The following is a 19,517-nucleotide window of genomic DNA, read 5'->3' as shown; positions in this document are numbered from 1 at the left end:
TCCGTCCTTCCGAGGTGGGTCAAATGAGGACCCAGATTGTTGGGGGCAAGAGGCTGGCTCTGTAAACCGCTTAGAGAGGGCTGTAAACAGCGGTAGGCTGCTACAGTTTGTGAGAACCCGTAGCTAACGTTATGTCCAGTTCAGAGAACCTAAAAATCCCACCCCTGGCTGGCTCTCCCCACACCGCCCCTCCCAGGAGTCTCCATGCAGCCTGTTTTGGATGCCAGGTAAGGGCTGAGCCCATGCAGAGGTTTGAGGACGGGGGAAAACAAGCCTCCTGGAAGTTCTGGAAGGCCGGAAATGCCATTTCTGGCTTCCGGAGGACCTCTAGAGCCCAGGGGAGCCAGTTTTTGCCCTCCCAGAAAGCCCCCAGAGCCTGGGGTAGGAGAAAACACCCCCCTCTGTGGAGCAAGAGGCCGACTAGGTCATGCCCACCATGGCTACGTCCACCCAGCAACCAGGCAGCAAACCCGTTGCTGAAATGTTTGCAGCCCATTCCTGGCTGTAAAGCACTGTGAAGCGGTATATAAGTTTAAGTGCTATTGCTAGTGCTATTGATAAACTCTCAGACTCATGCTGGAGCCCATCCTCAGGGAAATTCTCTCTCACCAGAATTTCTCTCTCTGCTACAGTCCAAAGGCTTGTATACCTCCAGGTATATGCCAAGAATTGCCAAGCTAATGTAGAAAATAAAGCCTGGGCACCAGATTGCCTACTTTGACACCCTGGCATCTTAAACAGGCAAGTCTCTTTTTTAAATAGACTAGGAAGACTAGCCAGGAATTCCGTAAAAGCACCTAACATTCTCCACCTCACCTCAAAAAGAGTTGGGTTAGGTACTTTCCAAAGATCCCGAGAGTTTTCACATTTTGTTATGTTGCTTGGGCAATTCTTTTGATAGTTTGGAGTTCCACTTGGCTGGTATTTCAGACATCTGTTTGAGTTTCAGGGGCCCAGGGGAGCCATCTTGCTTAATGCCCGAAGAAGCTTGGCAGAATTATTGAGCTGGAAGGTGGGGCTTCATCGCATTACAGTCTGGGGCATGAGTTTCTTCTTTCACAGTCAAGACGGCGCTGCTGGCACACTGTTCAGGACTTCTTGACTTCTGAAACCTGTGAGTACCTTCCCTGTACAGTTGATGTCTCGTAACACTGGCAGATGGTCTTTGAAATCGGCTGCTAGAATCGGCTGCTGAAAGGCAGGTTTTGTAGTAGGAGCTTGCTTTTCCCCATCCTAGCTAAAATCCTCAGGATTCAGTCATGCATGCAAAGAACTGGCTTTCCTACAGAGGCTGAACAATTTTTGTAGCCAGCTTCCTCTAGCTGGAGTGTCTGAACGGGAAGGAACAGGTTCAGACTGAACCCATCTGAGACGGATTAGCTTTGGGCCAGAGGAAATTTCTCCTTAGTTCTAGGTTGCTTCACTCCTTGATAAGTTTCCATCCATTGCTTCTTGTCCTGCCTTCAGGTGTTTTGGAAACTAGGTTGGCCCCCTCTTCATTTTGTTCATGGCAAAATTAATTAAGTTTCATATCCTTAATACAACTCACATTATGAACTCACCCCTATCATGGGAAAGTTTGAAGGGAAAAGTGTGGCCGTTGTATTGTTCCTTTTTATAGTTGCTGTAAGGTGGGGACTGGTTGTGTGTTGTGGCCACAAATGTCACAGCCTACCTAAGTGCTGTGGGAAGATATAATGTCTTTGGTTATTGAAACTCTCCTGCATTTTCTCCTTTGTGGGATAACTCTGAGCATTAATTGATAATGGGTGTACTTTTTTCCCTACATCACCCTTAGATTTGCAGCAGCTGCCAAAAAAGCCAACACAGTCCTAGGCTACATAAACAGAGGGATAGAATCAAGATCAGGGGAAGTGTTAATATCACTTTAGAATGCCTTGGTAAGGCCACACTTGAAATGCTGCATCCAGTTTCGGTCACCACGATGTAGAAAAGATGTGGAGACTCTAGAAAGAGTGCAGAGAAGAGCAACAAGGATGATTAGGGAATCGGAGGCTAAAACATATGAAGAATGGTTGCAGGAACTGGGTATGTCTAGCTTAAGAGAAAGAAAGACTAGGGGAGAGATGATGGCAGTGTTCCAATATCTCAGTGGTTGCCACAAAGAAAAGGAAGTCAAACTATTCTCCAAAGCACCTGAGAGTAGAACACGCAGCAATGGGTGGAAACTAATCATGGAGAGAAGCAACTTAGAACCAAGGAGAAATTTCCCAGCAGTTAGAACAATTAATCAGTGGAACGACTTGCCTCCAGAAGTTGTGAATGCTCCAACACTGGACATTTTTAATAAGATGTTGGATATCCATTTGTCTGAACTGGTGTAGGGTTTCCTGCCTAGGCAGGGGGTTGGACTAGAAGACCTTCAAGGTCCCTTCCAATGCTGTTATTCTATTCTATTCTATTATGCAACATTTTATATGTATCCCATTTAGTTGCAGACTAATGCTCCACCATGTCAGACAAAAGCAAACCAGTAATGCAGAATGGAAGCTGCAAGGTAAGTTGTCCCAACATGGGAAACTCCTTTTTATAATAAAGCTATAATTATCACTCTCAAAATGGCTAAAAAAAATTCATTATCAGCAAATGTCTGGTGAGACACCATTTATACTACTGGTGAATAATGTCTTTTTAAAAAGTCATTTAGTCAACAGGTTAAGGAGACCTGATCCAGTTCTGCAGGCTAAAGCAAATTTTAATTTTGGATGAATTAGACGCTATGTCTGCTATTTATTATTTTAAAAAAGCCATTGATGGGTTTCATCATTATTTCATTGGAAACACCGCAATCCAGGCCCCTGTTACAGAAAAGAGTTTGGATTGGAAATAATGTGAAACGGCATTGAGTCTTTATTGATTAGTCCTTGGGCCATATCAAAGCGCAAAGTTCCAGAAACAATTGATGACTAAAATTTGATAAAAGCAATTTAAAATGGAATTTAAGTATAATTTTAAATGAAATTGGAATAAAATATGATTTTAAATGAAATTGGAATAGAATGCAATAATTTAAGATATAGATAAAATGTGATAAAATTGTATTTCGGTGTCTCCCCTGCAATCTACCCCAATCAGTCCCACATATGCTGAACTCAACCGAACCATTTTGCTTAAATATTGTGCTGTGTTAAATGTTATTTTCTGGTTCTGAGTGCACATAAGGTAAGTTGTTTTGATATGGGGATCCCAATGGGTCCTTCCTTTGGTACATAGACCAAGGTACCGATCTCTCGCCCTCTTATACAGGCAACAATCAAATGGGATGTGAGCCAGGTCTTCTACCTCTGCTGGTGAAATGACAAAAGAGAAGATTCCCTAGCTTAAATGTCAAGCCCTAAGAATATTTATATGCCTTTTTCGTGTTGTAATGTACAGGCAGTTCTTGACTGCAAGGGATGATGGGGTCTTTAAAAGAAGATGATGACTATAATGCAACTCTGGTTATATCCGCATCCACTTTTTTTTTCCCTTGAACAGCAAAGCAGTGTGTTACAGAGAGTTCTGCAGTTTCCCACGGTGAATTCAGCCCTCACCAGTCTCCAGAGGACCTATGCCAGTGCCAAAGAGATTCACCCCTTGATGGCATCCATATGTGCCACCTATGAGCGAGTTCTCCAGGATGCCAGCTCCTTGGCTCTGTGGAGTGTGAAGCCTGTGGTACACAAGCTGGAGCCTCAACGTAAGTGTCGCACAAGCTTCATTTTGGAAAAGACCCAAACACACACACACACACACACACACACAAACATTTTCATTTCTTACAGTATCAGCTGCTTTAATCTTTACGTCCACTCTGTAGTGCCCCAGGTGGGTGCATTACTGACACGTATTCTGGATTTTCTGGGGGAGAATTAAATAATTACAGTCTATTATTTCTGTGACTCCTTAAGTAAAATTTTCGTTTTCTTTGACTACAATTCTTTCGTACATTTGAATTCCAACCATCATGGCTTGAAGTATTGCTATGTAAGACGCGTTGCGGAAAATGTCTGTGGGGATTCTCAGTCATCCAGATCATGGTTGTCGTAACGGTGCTTTTTCAGTGGGAAACTGGACTTTCTTGTTTTCCTTTGAAGATGCTTCACTTTCCATCCAAGAAGCTTCTTCAGCTTCTACTCAGGTCATCCTGAGGTCAGCTGAGTCTCCAAATAGCCTCAATGACTCTCTAAAAGGATGCAAATGACCAGCTGTCTGCAAGGAATAGAAATCCTTCCATTCTCCACCATCTGGTCAGAGCTCAAGAAGCTTCTTGGGTAAGAAGCAAAATGTCTTCAAAGAAAAAGAAAAACAAGAAAGTCCAGCTGCCTCCCGGAAAAGCACATTTGGGAAACATTGTTGAAAATACAATATTCCATATTGTTCTCTTCTTTCTCTGAACCATGCTTCTACTGGACCACTCCAAGATAGTTCAGAGATTTTCCAGAAGAGTAGAGTAGAGTAGAGTAGAGTAGAGTAGAGTAGAGTAGAGTAGAGTAGAGTAGAATAGAATAGAATAGAATAGAATAGAATAGAACAGAACAGAACAGAATTCTTTATTGGCCAAGAGTAGAGTAGAGTAGAATAGAACAGAACAGAATTCTTTATTGGCCAAGAGTAGAGTAGAGTAGAGTAGAGTAGAGTAGAGTAGAGTAGAATAGAATAGAATAGAATAGAATAGAATAGAATAGAATAGAATAGAATAGAACAGAACAGAATTCTTTATTGGCCAAGAGTAGAGTAGAGTAGAATAGAACAGAACAGAATTCTTTATTGGCCAAGAGTAGAGTAGAGTAGAGTAGAGTAGAGTAGAACAGAACAGAACAGAACAGAATTCTTTATTGGCCAAGTGTAATTGGACACACAAGGACTTTGTCTTTGGTGCATATGCTCTCAGTGTACATAAAAAGACATGATACATTCGTCAAGAAGCTCAAAACTGATAATATTGAAGTGTTCTAGCAGCAGCCCAGCTGTTTCATGCCGTGGAATGCCATATCCAGAATTGCAAACCTGACTGCTGGATAACCCTCAAACAACCTCTGGAAGGACATACTGTAGTCCAGAAGAGGGATGGCACATGTTCGAATTCTCCAAAATGCTCCATTCTCCAAACTGAGGGTGGCACATAATTACACTATAAGATGAGGAATGCAATTTGTAACATGGCAGCATGTCTTGCAACTGTGGTTTTAATGCACCACCCAAACATAGTCTATGAATCTTGGTGAAATTTTTGTGAAGATACAGGGGAATCAAGTAGTCCAGTGTCTGACCATCCCTTTTGTTCCATCACTATTTTGACATTCTCCCTCCCCCCACCCCCCTCTCTCTCGTTCAGTTGCAGCAGCCAATGTTTTGGCTTGTCAGGGTTTGGATCATTTGGAGAAGAAGATACCTATCCTTCAAAAACCGGTGGAGGAAGTAAGTTTTTTTTAAAAAAAAAGTAGAAGAAAACTGTCTTGCTGAATTGGATCAGGATTTATAACCTAGCTGCATTTATTTCATCCTGGACCCATGTTCCAAGTATAGCTTTCATCTCAAAAATGTAGGCTTTCGTGACTTAAATTTGGGGTCTGTCTAGAAACTGCAAAAGTTGGACCATAAGAAAGGCTGAGCGCCAAAGAATTGAGGCCTTTAAACTATGGTGCTGGAGAAGATTCCTGTGAGTCCCTTGGACTGCAAGGTGAGCCAACCGGTCAGTCCTAGAGGAGATCAACCTGACTGCTATTTAGAAAGCCAGATCCTGAAGATGAAACTCCAATACTTTGGCCATCTAATGAGAATGAAGGGCTCACTGGAGAAGAGCCTCATCCTGTGAAAGATGGATTAGACATGATTTCACAAGTAACAACAACAACTAGAAGCTGCTGAACTTTCCATTAGGACTATACTAGCCTGGTGAACTTTTAGACATCTCCTCCTTCCTATTTGCCTTTCTGCTAAATATATCAGACAGATCTATTGTCTTGCTTGAGAATGTAAAATGGTCATAAATCACTTTCTCCATTTTCCATAAGCTGTTTTCCAAGGAATGCCAGACAAGGAATCATGTATGGAAACTGATCAAGGAGAGATTCAACCAGGAAATAAGGAGGAATTTTCTGACAGTGAGAGCAATCAACCCATGGATCAGAAATTGCCTTCAGAAGTTCTGGGAACTTCATCACTGGAAGCTTTCAAGAAGAGACTGGACTGTCATTTGTCAGAAATGGTGTATGGGGCTCCTGCTTGAGTGGGGGTGGGTTGGACTAGATGACCAACAAATTCCCTTCCAAGTCTGTTAATCTGTCATCTCCTCCTCTTCCTCAGGCTACGTCTGATTTGAAGGACACCGTTCTCGCTCACCTTCACTATGCTATATGCTCTGTCGGGAGCATCCTGGACAAAGTCTTAGGACTGTTTGCTGAAAATAACGAGCAGCCCAAGAACAGCCTGAAGATCAAGGCAGAAAATTCGAAAGTCAGTCAAGTGGCTAAAACCTCCGCAGTTGGGAAGCTGGAGAAAGTGGTGGATCGGAAAACGGAGCCCAATTCAGGTGAATATAATGCTTCATTGAACTATTGTAAAAAAAAATCTCATCTTGGAGCTGAAAAACCTCACCTGTGCACCCCAGTTTTCTGATTAGCAAGGTATTTCAAGGCTGTCGTATTTGCTCCTCAATGGCAATTTCCTGGCAGTGTCATTCCTATTGATTTCTAAAGAGTCCTCCCTGCAGGTATGCCAGCCGTCGCCCCAGCCCAGCTTCCACCGCGCATGCATGCGCACCTCCCGTCAGCCAGCTGGCTTTTGGGTCTCTGCCACGCAGGTGCAAGGGGAAGGATGCATACGGGGGACCTCCCCTGGGGACATTCCCTGGGCAATGATGATGCTAATCCCTTCAACCTGGAAGTGACACAACTGTAGAAGTAGTAGCAAACGTGACAGTCAAAAAGTGAATGTAGCTGTCAGGCGTTCTAAATACCATGCAGAATTAAATCATTGTCCAAGGCAGAATCATCCTTAAAGTTCCAATTTAATCATACAGGCAAGTTAGCACGTCTATGGAGTTCCAACTCTAATGTTCTTCCTGGAATTCCACCCAGTTGAAAGTTCATGATCCTATCCCCACACCCACAAATCCATCACATGTTCCAATCATCATCTTCCACGCTGGCATCTACACCCCTCTGCTTCCGGTCAGGTGTCGAGGTGCAGAGACAAAAGATGACCTTGAGCTTCTATAAAAGAATGACAACAATACATTCCACAATTCTACTCCTTTCTATCCCCCCTCCCAACTACTACACTAATGAAACAGCATAGGAAATTAATAAAAAGTGTGGCAGGCCAAAAATCCTACAGGCCTGACAGTAGCTTTTTTAAGCAAAGCCATTGTTTACTAGAGGGTGTTTGGTGCTGGAAACACCCAATAGTGTTACCGAAAAGGATTGTGTGGATGTGGGCTGGTTGCCAAGCATCCAAAATGCAGTCATGTGACCTTGAGGGGGAGGGCAAACATCCAAATCTCAAAAGCAGGGTGTAAATGCTTTTTTTGGGGGGAGGGAAAGTCCGTAGTAACTTTGAATGGTCATTAAGCAACCAGTTGTAAGTTGAAGGCGATCTGCAGCACCGTTTTCAATTTAGCATTTTGAATTTACTCTCTAAAGCAGAGGTGGGGGAAGATGGCTCCTTTACCATCTGTGGCCTTTGACTCCCAGAATTCCTTGAGCCACAGGTCATAAAGGAGTCGTCGTCTCCCACCCCTGCTCTAACGGTGTCAGACTCAAGGCCTGACAGGCTGCATGTGGCCCTCGGGGGGGGGGGTGCTTAGATCTGGCCTGCAGTCCCATTCTGGAAACAGGGAACAGGGAAGCGCCCCCCCTCCACGTGCCCCTTTTTGGACATGCCCCAACCTGGAAGCCAAAAATGGGAGGGGGAAGGGGGCATGAAAGGGGGGCACAGGAGCACTGGGAGGGGGTCTCACACACACATCTGTGGGGGGTCGTGCGCGTATGCATGGGGAGCACACACGGAGGCGGGGCACGCACATTGTATTATGGGTGTGGGCAGACCTACTTTCGGCACGCGACAACAAAAAGATTAACCATCGCTGGCCCAGCTCAGGGGTCAGCAATTTGCGGCTCTGGAGCCACATGCGGCTCTTTCATCCCTCTGCTGCGGCTCCCTGTTGCTTGTCAGTGCCACAATTTTGAGAGGAGCTTCTGGTTTTTTGGAGGGGAAGCACAATGTGCCAGGATAAGACTCAATGGTAAGGGGCAGGTTTTCCAGTCGGCTCCACAGCCGATAGGGCTTTCTGTTATGACAGGTAGAGGAAAAAGGATGTCGCACTAGGAGGAGACTCTACGGTAGGGGACCGGAATTTCCGGTCAGCTCCAGAATTGAACGGGGGGCTTCCAGTTAGGGTTTCCTTTTCTGCGGGAAACGGGTCCAAATGGCTCTTTGAGTGTTTAAGGTTGATGACCCCTGGTCTAGCTGAACCTAGGTGGGCCTCCATAAATATCTCAAAGTGCTTGCTCCATCACCTAATAGTTCTAAGGAGCATGCCAGCACAGATTATAACGCCACATTTGCCCTCCTAATAGACCATTTCAAGATCCTCTTCTACTAGCTTCATATTCTTTGTCTTTGAACTGGGCAGACGGCAAAGAAATAATGCTTTAAAAAAGTAGATCGGTCCTTAGTTGTTCCTGACACAAGAGAGTATCTGGAATGTAAATTAGGCAGTTTTGCCTCCCTGCCAAAGTCTGACCTAAAAAGTGACACAAATCAGATTGAGGATATAATCTGTCATCATTTGTGCTTGGTTGTTTTGGTTTCACTCCAAATATTGTCTCCAAATAAAGAGAGAGAGAACATCTTTTATTTTTGCTTTAAAAAAGAAAAAAGAAACAACATATGTTGTTGGGCAGCCAGAGTTTTCCCTTATTATGAGATGCTGGTCTTGTTAGTTTCATAAACTCATTTCGTTTATTGGAAATTAAATCTGGGTACTTTCTGGTTTCGGAATTAGAATGTTGTAGTCCTCATTTCTTATAATTTTAAACGGGTTGGTCAACGAAGTCAGATTAAATGGTTGCAATTTCTGACGTTCCAGTACTCCTCCTTCCACAAGATGGTGCTAGAAACATTCCTATCTCCCTTTCTTTGAGGCTGTTAAAGAACTTGCTGAATTCCTTTTCAACACCGCACACAAACTCGTACCTCAGCCAACGTTTTCAAAATCCAAGTTATAAGAATTGTGGAAGGAGCTTTGTATTTTTGCAGAAGTGCAAAGCTGATGTTCCATACTTTCATTGTTCCTGGATTGACACTGACCCCCCCCCCCAAAAAAAAGATGTTGAGATTCTAGAACAGTGGTTCCCAACCTTTTTTTGGCCATGCCCCACCAGAGCATCTCTAAAATCCTGATGCCCCCTCTGTGACATATAATTCTTACTTTACTCAAAAAGTGAACTCATGTGGAGGAAGTCTTAAAGGCCATTAACCTGGTTTAAACAAGGTTCAAATTGCTCCCATTAAAAATCAAATTGCCCCCTGTGGGGCATGGGTCCCATGTTGGGAACCACTGCTCTAGAAAGAGTGCAGAGAAGAGCAACAAAGATAACAAGGGGACTGGAGGCTGAAACATATGAAGAACGGTTGCAGGAACTGGGTATGTCTAGTTTGATGAAAAGAAGGACTAGGGGAGACATGATAGGAGTCCTCCAATATCTCAGGGGCTGCCACAAAGAAGAGGGAGTCAAACTATGTACTGGGGAGAGGCTGAAGGAGAGCATCCAGATCAATGCCAGCCTGTTGGCCTTGGGCAACGTCATCAGTGCCCTGGGAGACCCCCGCCGGAAAAGCAGCCACATCCCGTATCGGGATTCCAAAATCACCAGGTAGTCTCCTTCTGATTCCTCACTGTTAGGATGTATTCTTAAAAAATATTCTCCAAAGCACCTGAGAGTAGAACACGAAGCAATGGGTGGAGACTAATCAAGGAGAGAAGCAACCTAGAACTAAGGAGAAATTTCCTGACAGTTGGAACAATTAATCAATGGAAGAACTTCCCTCCAAAAGTTGTGAATGCTCCAACACTGGAAGTTTTTAAGAAAAGACTGGACAACCATTTGTCTGAAATGATATAGGGCTTCCTGCCTGAGTGAGAGGGGGGTGGACTAGAAGACCTCCAAGGTCTCTTCCAACTCTGTTATTCTATCCTACTCAAAATGCTTGAGAGGTCAGTGTGGGGTACGCTGCTTGGAAGAAGCCTGGGATCTTTAAAGAGATGAAATTAAATGTATGTTACCTGAGATACCAAAATATCTGCTCCTTCCCAATCGTCTGTAATGAAGTCTACTCATAGGCAGAGATGTTCCAGTGACATAGATTAGCGGTTCTCAATGCTTTCTTCACCATGGACACTTTATAAACACTTTTTGTGGCCATGGACCCCCCAAGACTTAAGATTTAACATTTCTTCAAGCCTTTGCAGACCTCCTGTGATGACATCATGGCCCCTCCAGATGTCCACAGACCACAGGTTGAGCGCCATGGGCAGATAACATATCGAATCGTTTAACTTATTTTAATCTATAGGAGAACAACGGTCTGGTTTATTAATTATACAATTTTCCAAATGTCTTGCTTTTAGTCCACAAGTCTCCAGCGAGATGTGCATCAGAAAAGATGCCTCCTTCCAGCGCCCTTGCAAGCATCAAATCTTTAGCTGCTGCATTTTCCCAGCTTGCTTTCAGACAGACATCCCAAGCCATCCAGGTTACCAAGAACACAGGACTGAAACTGGCTATGTGGATCTCATATTTGGTAAGTGCCATAGCATTGGGTTGACAAATTTGCATATGGTTTTTGGACCAAGAAGTACCTTAGCAGTAAGCAGCTTCCCTCTCTCTCTCTCTCTCTCTTTCCATCCATCTATTCTATTTCCCTGAAAATAAGCCCTCCCCGAAAATATTGCAACACAGCAGCAGCCATGAGGTGACCACATTCGCCACCTCCTGCACCTAAAAAATAATAAGACCTCCCCGAAAATAAGGCCAAGTGCTTATTTCAGGGGTCAAAAGAAAATAAGACTCTGTCTTATTTTCAAGGAAAAACGGTATCTGTCTGTCTTTCTACCTATCTATCTTCTATCTATCTATCTATCTATCTATCTATCTATCTATCTATCTATCTATCTATCTATCTATCTATTATCTATCTATCTATCTATCTATCTATCTATCTATCTATCTATCTATCTATCTATCTATCTATCTATCTATCTGCGTACATATATTAACACATCAATGCACAAAAAAGTGGGAGAAATAAATGAACTTTGTGTCTTAGATTGAGTTCCCATCCTGGAAAGTTACTATTAAAACACTCCAGTTGATTGATGGCTGCTCCTACATTTCATCAAGGGTGATCGTCTGTAATTCGGCCACCCACCCACCCATCTCTTCTTTCTATCATCTATCTATCTATCTATCTATCTATCTATCTATCTATCTATCTATCTATCTATCTATCTATCTATCTATCATCTATCTATCTATCTATCATCTATCTATCTATCTATCATCTATCTATCTATCTATCTATCTATCTATCTATCTATCTATCTATCTATCTATCATCAGTAGTTTGGAATATTGAATGAGAATTTCTCAGGACTTGAAGGAACATTTAACACCTTGGCTATAGGAGCTACATTTTGCTTCCAGTCTCATTCAAGGTGTTGGTCAACGTCCTACATGTCATGGGGACAAGTTACCTTGGAAACCATCTTATCCTGATTATGTCATCCCATCTCATCCGATTAATAGGGAAGGTCATATAATATATGTGGGTATATACAGTGGTGGGATTCAAATAATTTAACAACCGGTTCTCTACCCTAATGACCAGCTGGGTAGGCTTGGCTCGGTGGTCATGTGACTGGATGGGCGTGGCCAACTCAATGTCACTCACGATGATGGGCGCTTCACCTTAGCTATTACAATGGAATGAGGGTTAACCGGAGAGGCAGTTTCTGTAAGCAGGGCAATCAAGATGAGGCTAGAAGCAACACCAGAATGTTTCCTTCCTGCCTTCCTTACAGGATTAGCCCTGTAAAGTGGGGAAAAAGACAAAATGAGATTTCTTCCAACAACCGGTTCTCTGAACTGCTTAGAAAGTTAACAACCGATTCTCCCGAACAGGCTGAATTCCACCACTGGGTATATGCATCATTTTGTATTTATTTATTTATTTAGTCATGTTTATGTAGTGTAAATAAGAGGTGGAGACCCTTTGAAGAGCTGTATGCAGCAAAATTTCATTTTAATATATGCCAATTAGCGTACATTCAAAGTGACAATAAAGTTATCCTAAGTCTTCTAAGACCTTTATACTATGGATCACATCGGTTAAAGCAGGGATCTCCAAGCCTGACAACTTTTTAAGACTTGTGGATGTCAACTCTCAGAATTCCCTGGGTTGGCAGAGGAATTGTGGAAGTTGAAGTCCACAAGTCTTAAAGTTGCCAAGTTTGAAGACCCCTGGGTGACAGAATTTCAACTGGCAGGGTCCAGGTCTCTGCTATGGCTCCCACCCTCACCCCATGAGGTGAGGAGGCCTCTGATCTCCTGGTCTTTCATTGGTCTTTGAGGACTTGGCTTTGCCAATCAGCACGGAGCTCACTGAGCAGGATGCAACCCTGGGTCCAATTGACACCTTGATAGCCTTCTCCTCACCTTTTAACTTTTCACATATTTTATTCTTGTTTTCAACTGGCTCTCTCTTTTTTTTTTTGGAGGTACTATATTTTATATGGGTTTAAAATTTGTATGTTTTTAATTGCACACGTTGCACTTAATGCAAGCACGTTGGGCAGTATCCAAATTCAACAAATTAAAAAAAAATAGTTTGCATTTATCTAAGAAGGCCGAACCAGGATTTTAGTGAGGTTTGGATCCTTTTTGGCTGACGAACAACGTATTATTTATTATTTATTTATTTCTTTGGATTTCTAAACCGCCCCCTCTCCCAAAAAGGGACTCGGGGCGGTGTACAGTCAGATAAAATGCAGATAAAATACATGAATAACAATATAAATAATGTAAAAACAATTAAATACTAAACATTTAGATGGAGGAGATAAGACTGTACAAGAAATAAATATGCTATGGAAACCCTAAAAAACATCCCCAATTAAAATACCCAAACCCAATTAAAATATATCCCCGGGAGGCAAAACTAAGAGAGTGCCAGGCCAGCTGATTGAAACAGGTGAGTCTTTAATTTTTGACGGAAGGAGCGGAGGTCGGTGGTGGTTCTGATGTCGTAATAATCCTTGCTCAGCTATTTCCTAGATTCTCCGCATTCCATTTCCTGAGCCACTATCCGGAATTTGGGCAGACAAAATAAGTCTGGATTCTTGGTTCAGAAATCAGGACAAAGTCCTGGCTAACAAAGCTACCTCTTAGAAACCAATGATAGGTCCTATGTGCCTCTTTCCTAGAGGTGAGTTGCTGTCAGTTTGGATAGATTTGGGTGATCGGGTAAATCCGACCACTCGCCCCAGTGCTATCCTGTCCTATATATCTCACTCTCTGGCTCGCTCGCCCCACCCATGCAGCCCAGCTGATTTCCATGCCTCACCCGCTCTACTCACTGCCCGAGAAGGTGTGCTGGAAGCCACGCACATGAAATCGCCATGTGTTTGAAGCCGCACCAGGGTTGGGTTCCTGCCAGTTCTAACCGCTTGTATAGAAGAGGTTCCACAAATCTACTGTGCCGTTTAGAACCGGTTCCAGCTCCCTCCCTCCACCCGTCCACACTACACTTGCCCCGCCCAGCGCTCACTGATTGGCTGGCTCACCAATCGCCCCGCCCACCTCTAAGAGTCCTATCTAAACCTTAAAGTCTTAAAGCTGTCAAGTTTGAACACCTCGGAGGGTTTTTTCCTAAAGGGTTAGGGGTGCAAGGGTCTTGTAACTTGACAGCTTTAAGACTTGCACACTTCAATGCCAGAGTTCCTGAGCCAACATTTTGGTTGCTAAGCAAGAGCGTTGTTAAGTGAGTTTCACCACATTTTACAAGTTGGCCACGCCCGCCCAGCCACGTGACTGCCAAGCCACTCCCACTTGGTCACATGGCCAGCAAGCCACTCCTACAAAGCAGGCCACACCTACAGAAGAGGTTCTAAAAGATTTTGAAACCCACCACTGAGCCCCACGCAAGCGCAGAAGATGTGCACGAGCGAAGCGCCTCAGTGCTCACATTTTTGGTTCTGCACTAGGCAAACTGATTGTTAAGTTATGGGAGGCCCACTTCTGCTCTTTCCCCATTATAGGTTTTGTTTTCCCTGCAGAAAGAGGTTTGACATTCTTTTCTGAAGGAAAATCATGGTGAAGAAAGTCTAACTCAAGCTGCCTCATGTTTTGAGAGTCTAATCTCTAGTAAAGATCCCTTTTCCATCTCCGGGACATTAATTTGGAGGTGAAGGTGAAAAGGCTGTTTTATTTTTAACTGGCTTTATATAGGAGTTCATGGATTTGATTAACATCTTTCTCAAAGTCCATTGGGACTACTGATTTGAAACAGGAAGATAAAATGTGTAAACACACACAAAGAGAGAGAGACCGGAAGGAAGGAAGGAAGGAAGGAAGGAAGGAAGGAAGGAAGGAAGGAGGGAGGGAGGGAGGGAGGGAGGGAGGGAGGAGGGAGGGAGGGAAGGAAAAGGAAGGAAGGAAAAATATATAAGTGAGAGAGAAAGGAAGGAAGGAGAGAGGGAGGGAGGGAAGGAAAAGGAAGGAAGGAAAAACAGACAAGTGGGAGAGAAAGGAAGGAAGGAAAGAGGGAAGGAGGGAAGGAAAAGGAAGGAAGGAAAAATAGATGAGTGAGAGAGAAAGGAAGGAAGGAGGGAGGGAAGGAAGGAAGGAAGGAAGGAAGGAGGGAGGGAGGGAGGGACGGAAGGAAAAGGAAGGAAGGAAAAATAGATGAGTGAGTTTCTTGAATTTGCTCCATTGAAGCTAAAACTCGAGATATTTTGAGACTGAATTAAAAGGATGTCACTTTAATCAACACATAATTAATGGTAAGATGTGGCCACTGAAGGGGCTGACTTGAAAAAGGGACTCAGCAGATGCAAAGGGAACAGCTTGCATGGCTGAATGCCACCTTCTGAATCGTAGGCATTGTGTTCTTAGTGTCAGTGTCTAAAAGGGAAGAGTGGAAGAGAAGAGCTTGTCCAGTTCCAGCTTAGGAACTTCCTGGATGCGTCTGCTCAGCCATTTCTGGCAAGGAATACAGAACAAGATGGACTCTTATTCTAATCTAATCCAACCTGCTGTGAAGAAGAACTTCCCTACATTCTGAAGTGGGAGGAGGCAGTAGCTCAACGGGGAAGCCTCTAGCATCCTCTTTATGAAACCTTGGAAATGAAATGAAAATAGGATAGGATAGGATATAACTCAACTCAACTCTGGAGGAGGAGGAGGAGGAGGAGGAGGAGGAGGAGGAGGAGGAGGAGGAGGAGGAGGAGGAGGAGGAGGAGGAGGAGGAGGAGGAGGAGGAGGAGGAGGAGGAGAATGGAATGGAGTAGAGTAGAGTAGAACTCAACTCAACTGGAGGAGGAGGAGGAGGAGGAGGAGGAGGAGGAGGAGGAGGAGGATAGAAGGAGAATGGAATGGAATGGAGTAGAGTAGAGTAGAGCTCAACTCAACTCAACTCTGGAGGAGGAGGAGGAGGAGGAGGAGGAGGAGGAGGAGGAGGAGGAGGAGGAGGAGGAGGAGGAGGAGGAGGAGGAGGAGGAGGAGGAGGAGGAGGATAGAAGGAGAATGGAATGGAATGGAGTAGAGTAGAGTAGAGCTCAACTCAACTCAACTCTGGAGGAGGAGGAGGAGGAGGAGGAGGAGGAGGAGGAAGAGGAGGAAAGAAGAATGGAATGGGTTGAGATGGAATAGAATAGAATAGAATTTAAGTCACAGCTGTCAACTCTCAACATTTCAGACAGGAGTGTCCCACCTTGGGTTGCTGAGAACTAAATCTAGCAACGCATGCCTACATCTCAGCTGCGAGCTGTTTCTAATCCCTAATGTTTATCTAGTCCAAAGTAACTTTCATCCAGGAACTAACCATTAAGCCATGAGTATCCCCAACCTGATAAAAAAAATGCATGCAATCAACCGTTACCCTTTGCCCATCAGGATCCTAGACTATAGCGGAAAAGCAAGTTAGCTGTTGGGGTGTCAGCTTGAGCAGTTGACGCCCCCCCCCCAACAACTATTAATAACAGCTTCTTCTTTTTTTACTGAGTTTGGCAGCTGGTGGCTGAGTTGACACCACATGCTACCTCTTTGTTGAAGAGGAACCAAGGACAATGCCTGTGTTATACCCAAGAGGCTTAGGCAAAGTGATTGCTCACCACAATGGCTTGACTCACTGTAACATACCTTATGGCACTGATGGCGAAGCTTTTGGGTACCGGCTGCCCAAACCGGAACACACACGCAGGCAGTGGTGGGTTCCGGGTCCCGTTCCAACCGTACTGGTTGGAACGGGCCTGGCGGTGTCCACATGGATGTGTGCAGTCCACGCGCATGTGCGTAGATGTGTCTTAGCGCCTCTGTGAGCCTCTGGGAAGCTCCAGCTGCTCTGCGGAGCATTGCGCAGAGGCTCTATGTGCCATGCGCTTGCACGGAAGTGCGGAAGCCTTAAAAGATAGGTAAGGAGCTTGGGCGGGCCCTCCAGAGCACCATACCGGAACGGTATCTGGTGCTCCGGGAAGGCTCTGGTACGCCCGTACCGGGGCGTCCCGCCTGCAACCCACCACTGCATGCAGGAGCACTGGAAACCCAAAGACCAGCGCATACCTGTTTTTTGGGCATTTTCAGGCCATTTTGGGCCATTTTCAGGCCATTTGGGGTCGTTTTCAGGCTGTTTGGGGCTGTTTTCAGGCCGTTTTTCATGCCATTTTTGGGCCTTATTTGGGCCTGAAAACAGCCAGAAAAACGCTCTGAAAACAGCCAGAAAAACAGCCAGAAAAACACCCTGTTTTTTAAACCAGAAGAGGGGCTGGCGGTGGCACGCATGCCCACAGAGAGGGCTCTGCATGCCACCTCTGGCACACGTGCCAGAGGTTCACCATCACAGCCTTATGTTAAGTTCCCACAAAGTATATAATTTTCGCCAAGCAGATTGAACAAAATCAGCCATTATTCTTCTTCCTTTTCTTAAAGGAAACATTCAGGGGAAATCCAGACAAAGAAATGTACATAGGTCGCTCATTCTTCAAACTCCCTTCCAACCAAGAATAGAAAACAATGTTCCCGAAGGACGAAAACCTTGAATTGCATCGAAGTCCCGGAAATGCCATTGTTATTGATAGTATGACCTCGAGTTGGGTGGAAAACATAGATTTGGGGAAGAGAAAATAATTCTTTGAATCACCAGGGATCTCCCCCCCTTCCCTCTCTTTCTTCCACTTTCCACTCACTAGTTCTCCTTCCCAAGAGTTGTGATGACAGAAGAGGAAACAATGGTGATGGGTCTTCCAGAACCTTGCCTAGAACAAGATGGTGTCCAGCTTGTTACTCCCGAGAGCAAGAAGCTGCAAGAAAGACGGTCTAGCCGGGGACATTATCCTCTTCCCTTCCTCAATCTTGATGAGCCCCTCACCCCTCCTCAAAGCCCACCCTTGGAAGCTGAGTCTGCTGTGGCCTGGAAATCTTCTTTCTCTCCTTACAAGGAGGGGTCCGGCAGCAGGAGATGGAGTGAAGGCCTGTTTAGGTCCAGCCTGGAAACCATCCATATGAGGACGCACTTCGCAAGACTCTACAGCTCTGCCATCAAGAAAGACTAAGCCAGGGAGTGAGTTTGCTGCTCATTAAGCTAAACGAGGATTTGTTAAGTGTGAATTGCTATCCCAAAAGGCAACTGGGTTTCCTTAGTTTTATTTTCTTTGAAAATGTTTAGCTTTGCATCCAAGAAACTTCTTTGCTTCTGTTCTGACCTAGGTTTCCCCAAACTACGATACAGACTCCTGACAAACAAACCATTTTTATTAAGTTACTGTGAATTCCTTTCATTCACACCCAGCGAGGTTTTTCAAGGGTGACTATACAGTCATAGACCTTACCTGGCTTGGAGAGCTGCCAGGCCGATATCTTCAACACTTGGCAAGGAGTCTCGAAGAGTCATGAACCAATAAAGCAAACTAATTGTCCCCTGCAAACTCCACTCCCCTTTATGGGAGGGGTTATTTATCATCCACCTGTGGCTTTACTCCCAAGCCGACCCTTGTTCTTTAGCTGTTCCCTTCGTCTGGCAACTCTGCGCATGCGGACACTGGGAACAGGCTCCAGCTGTTCTTCTGCCTCACTGATGTCTGACTGTGAAGGCAGCTGATAACTGTCAGATGGCCCTGGCCCCCTCTCTGCCTCCGACACAGAGCCCTCATCAGAGCCTTCCCCAGACTCCAGGACTGGCCCAGGTTCCTCCCCAACTTCCTCACTGTCCGAATCTGCTGCCAGCTCCGCTGGCCACTGGAAGATCACAACGGCTTCTTAGATGAGAAATGAAACATTTTCAAAGGAACCCCCCCCCTCCCCAAGAAAGTCCAATTGCCTTTTGGAAAAGCACATTTGGGACGGCCATGACTTGGATGGTTGAGAATCTCCATATTTGCTATATATGTTACTGTTAGATGACTTCACACAACAGCCTAAACCCACAGTTCAGCAATTCCAAAGGCTGAAATCTCATATCTCACTTAGCTATGGCAAAGATTGCAAAATCACAATCGATATACTAAGCCATGAATCATGGCTGGCTGGATTTGCTGCAATTCACAAAACCACATTCTGGCTTTGGGCTATGAGAATGAAGCAACTGGCAACCCAACTCTTCTGCTTAATGTACTGCTTATGTTAACTTAGTTTAAATCTCTCCTGGCTGTGCCCCTCATGCCCCAGCAATTACACCCACTGTTGTAATGCCAGCTTTATCAGCACAGCTTTAAAAATTCTCCAATAAAAATAACCACCTTTTACCGGATTTGTGAGGACAATTCCATGCTTCTTAGACAATTGTACCAAATGTCAGGCCTGCAGCCATATTCCTTTTGGATGTTTGGCCTGCTACACTTTCTATTATTCTACTATGCCTTTTCTATTGTGGGAAAATGGGAGGGGGGAATTGTACGGAGTTAGATGCTATGTAGCCCAAACAAAATTCCTTTCTAGAAAACCAAGGTCAGCCTTTGTCTTTGCACCTCTGCACCTAACCGGAACTGGATAGGTGGAACTGCCAGCATGGCAGTGGAAAGTTAGACCATATGATGGGCTGGTGGATGTGGGGCAAGTTTGTGAACTTTCAGTTAGGTGGAGGAAACCGGGAAGCTTTCAGATTCGGGTTTTCCCAGATGTGCCAACATGGCTCTCTTAATAAATTGGAACTTTGAGGAATGCTTTGCCTTGGACTCTGATTTACTTTTGGATGCTATTTGGAACCTTGACACCAAAGTACGTTGAAGGTAGCTTGATGTC

At 44.6% G+C, this 19,517-nt stretch overlaps 1 protein-coding gene across 2 annotated transcripts; it reads left to right on the top strand.

Moving 5' to 3' along the window:
- The first annotated feature begins 1,028 nt into the window (after positions 1-1,028).
- On the top strand, positions 1,029-18,984 carry PLIN1 (perilipin 1). 2 transcript variants are annotated; one of them, XM_081965284.1, is made up of 7 exons: positions 1,029-1,114; positions 2,454-2,518; positions 3,499-3,700; positions 5,339-5,421; positions 6,310-6,535; positions 10,637-10,809; positions 17,471-18,984. In XM_081965284.1, exons 2-7 carry the CDS (start codon positions 2,474-2,476, stop codon positions 17,831-17,833), a joined length of 1,092 nt encoding a protein of 363 aa, XP_081821410.1. In that variant the 5' UTR covers positions 1,029-1,114; positions 2,454-2,473; the 3' UTR covers positions 17,834-18,984. The 2 variants fall into 2 exon arrangements, with proteins under 2 accessions (XP_081821410.1, XP_081821411.1); XM_081965285.1 differs by having other exon boundaries at positions 1,090-1,198.
- Positions 18,985-19,517: the final 533 nt, after the last annotated feature.

This window comes from Natrix helvetica (genome assembly GCF_964273705.1).
Source record: "Natrix helvetica genome assembly, chromosome: 12".
NCBI classification, from domain to species: domain Eukaryota; kingdom Metazoa; phylum Chordata; class Lepidosauria; order Squamata; family Natricidae; genus Natrix; species Natrix helvetica.
The sequence above is the reverse complement of the archived record's forward strand: the minus strand, read 5'-3'. Positions and strand labels throughout refer to the sequence as shown.

Coding starts and splice junctions, on each gene's coding strand:
- PLIN1 (XM_081965284.1), top strand. CDS start 2,474: ATGTCAGACAAAAGCAAACCAGTAATGCAGAATGGAAGCTGCAAG. Junction 2,519..3,498: donor TGCAGAATGGAAGCTGCAAG/GTAAGTTGTCCC, acceptor TCCCTTGAACAG/CAAAGCAGTGTGTTACAGAG. Junction 6,536..10,636: donor GAAAACGGAGCCCAATTCAG/GTGAATATAATG, acceptor TCTTGCTTTTAG/TCCACAAGTCTCCAGCGAGA.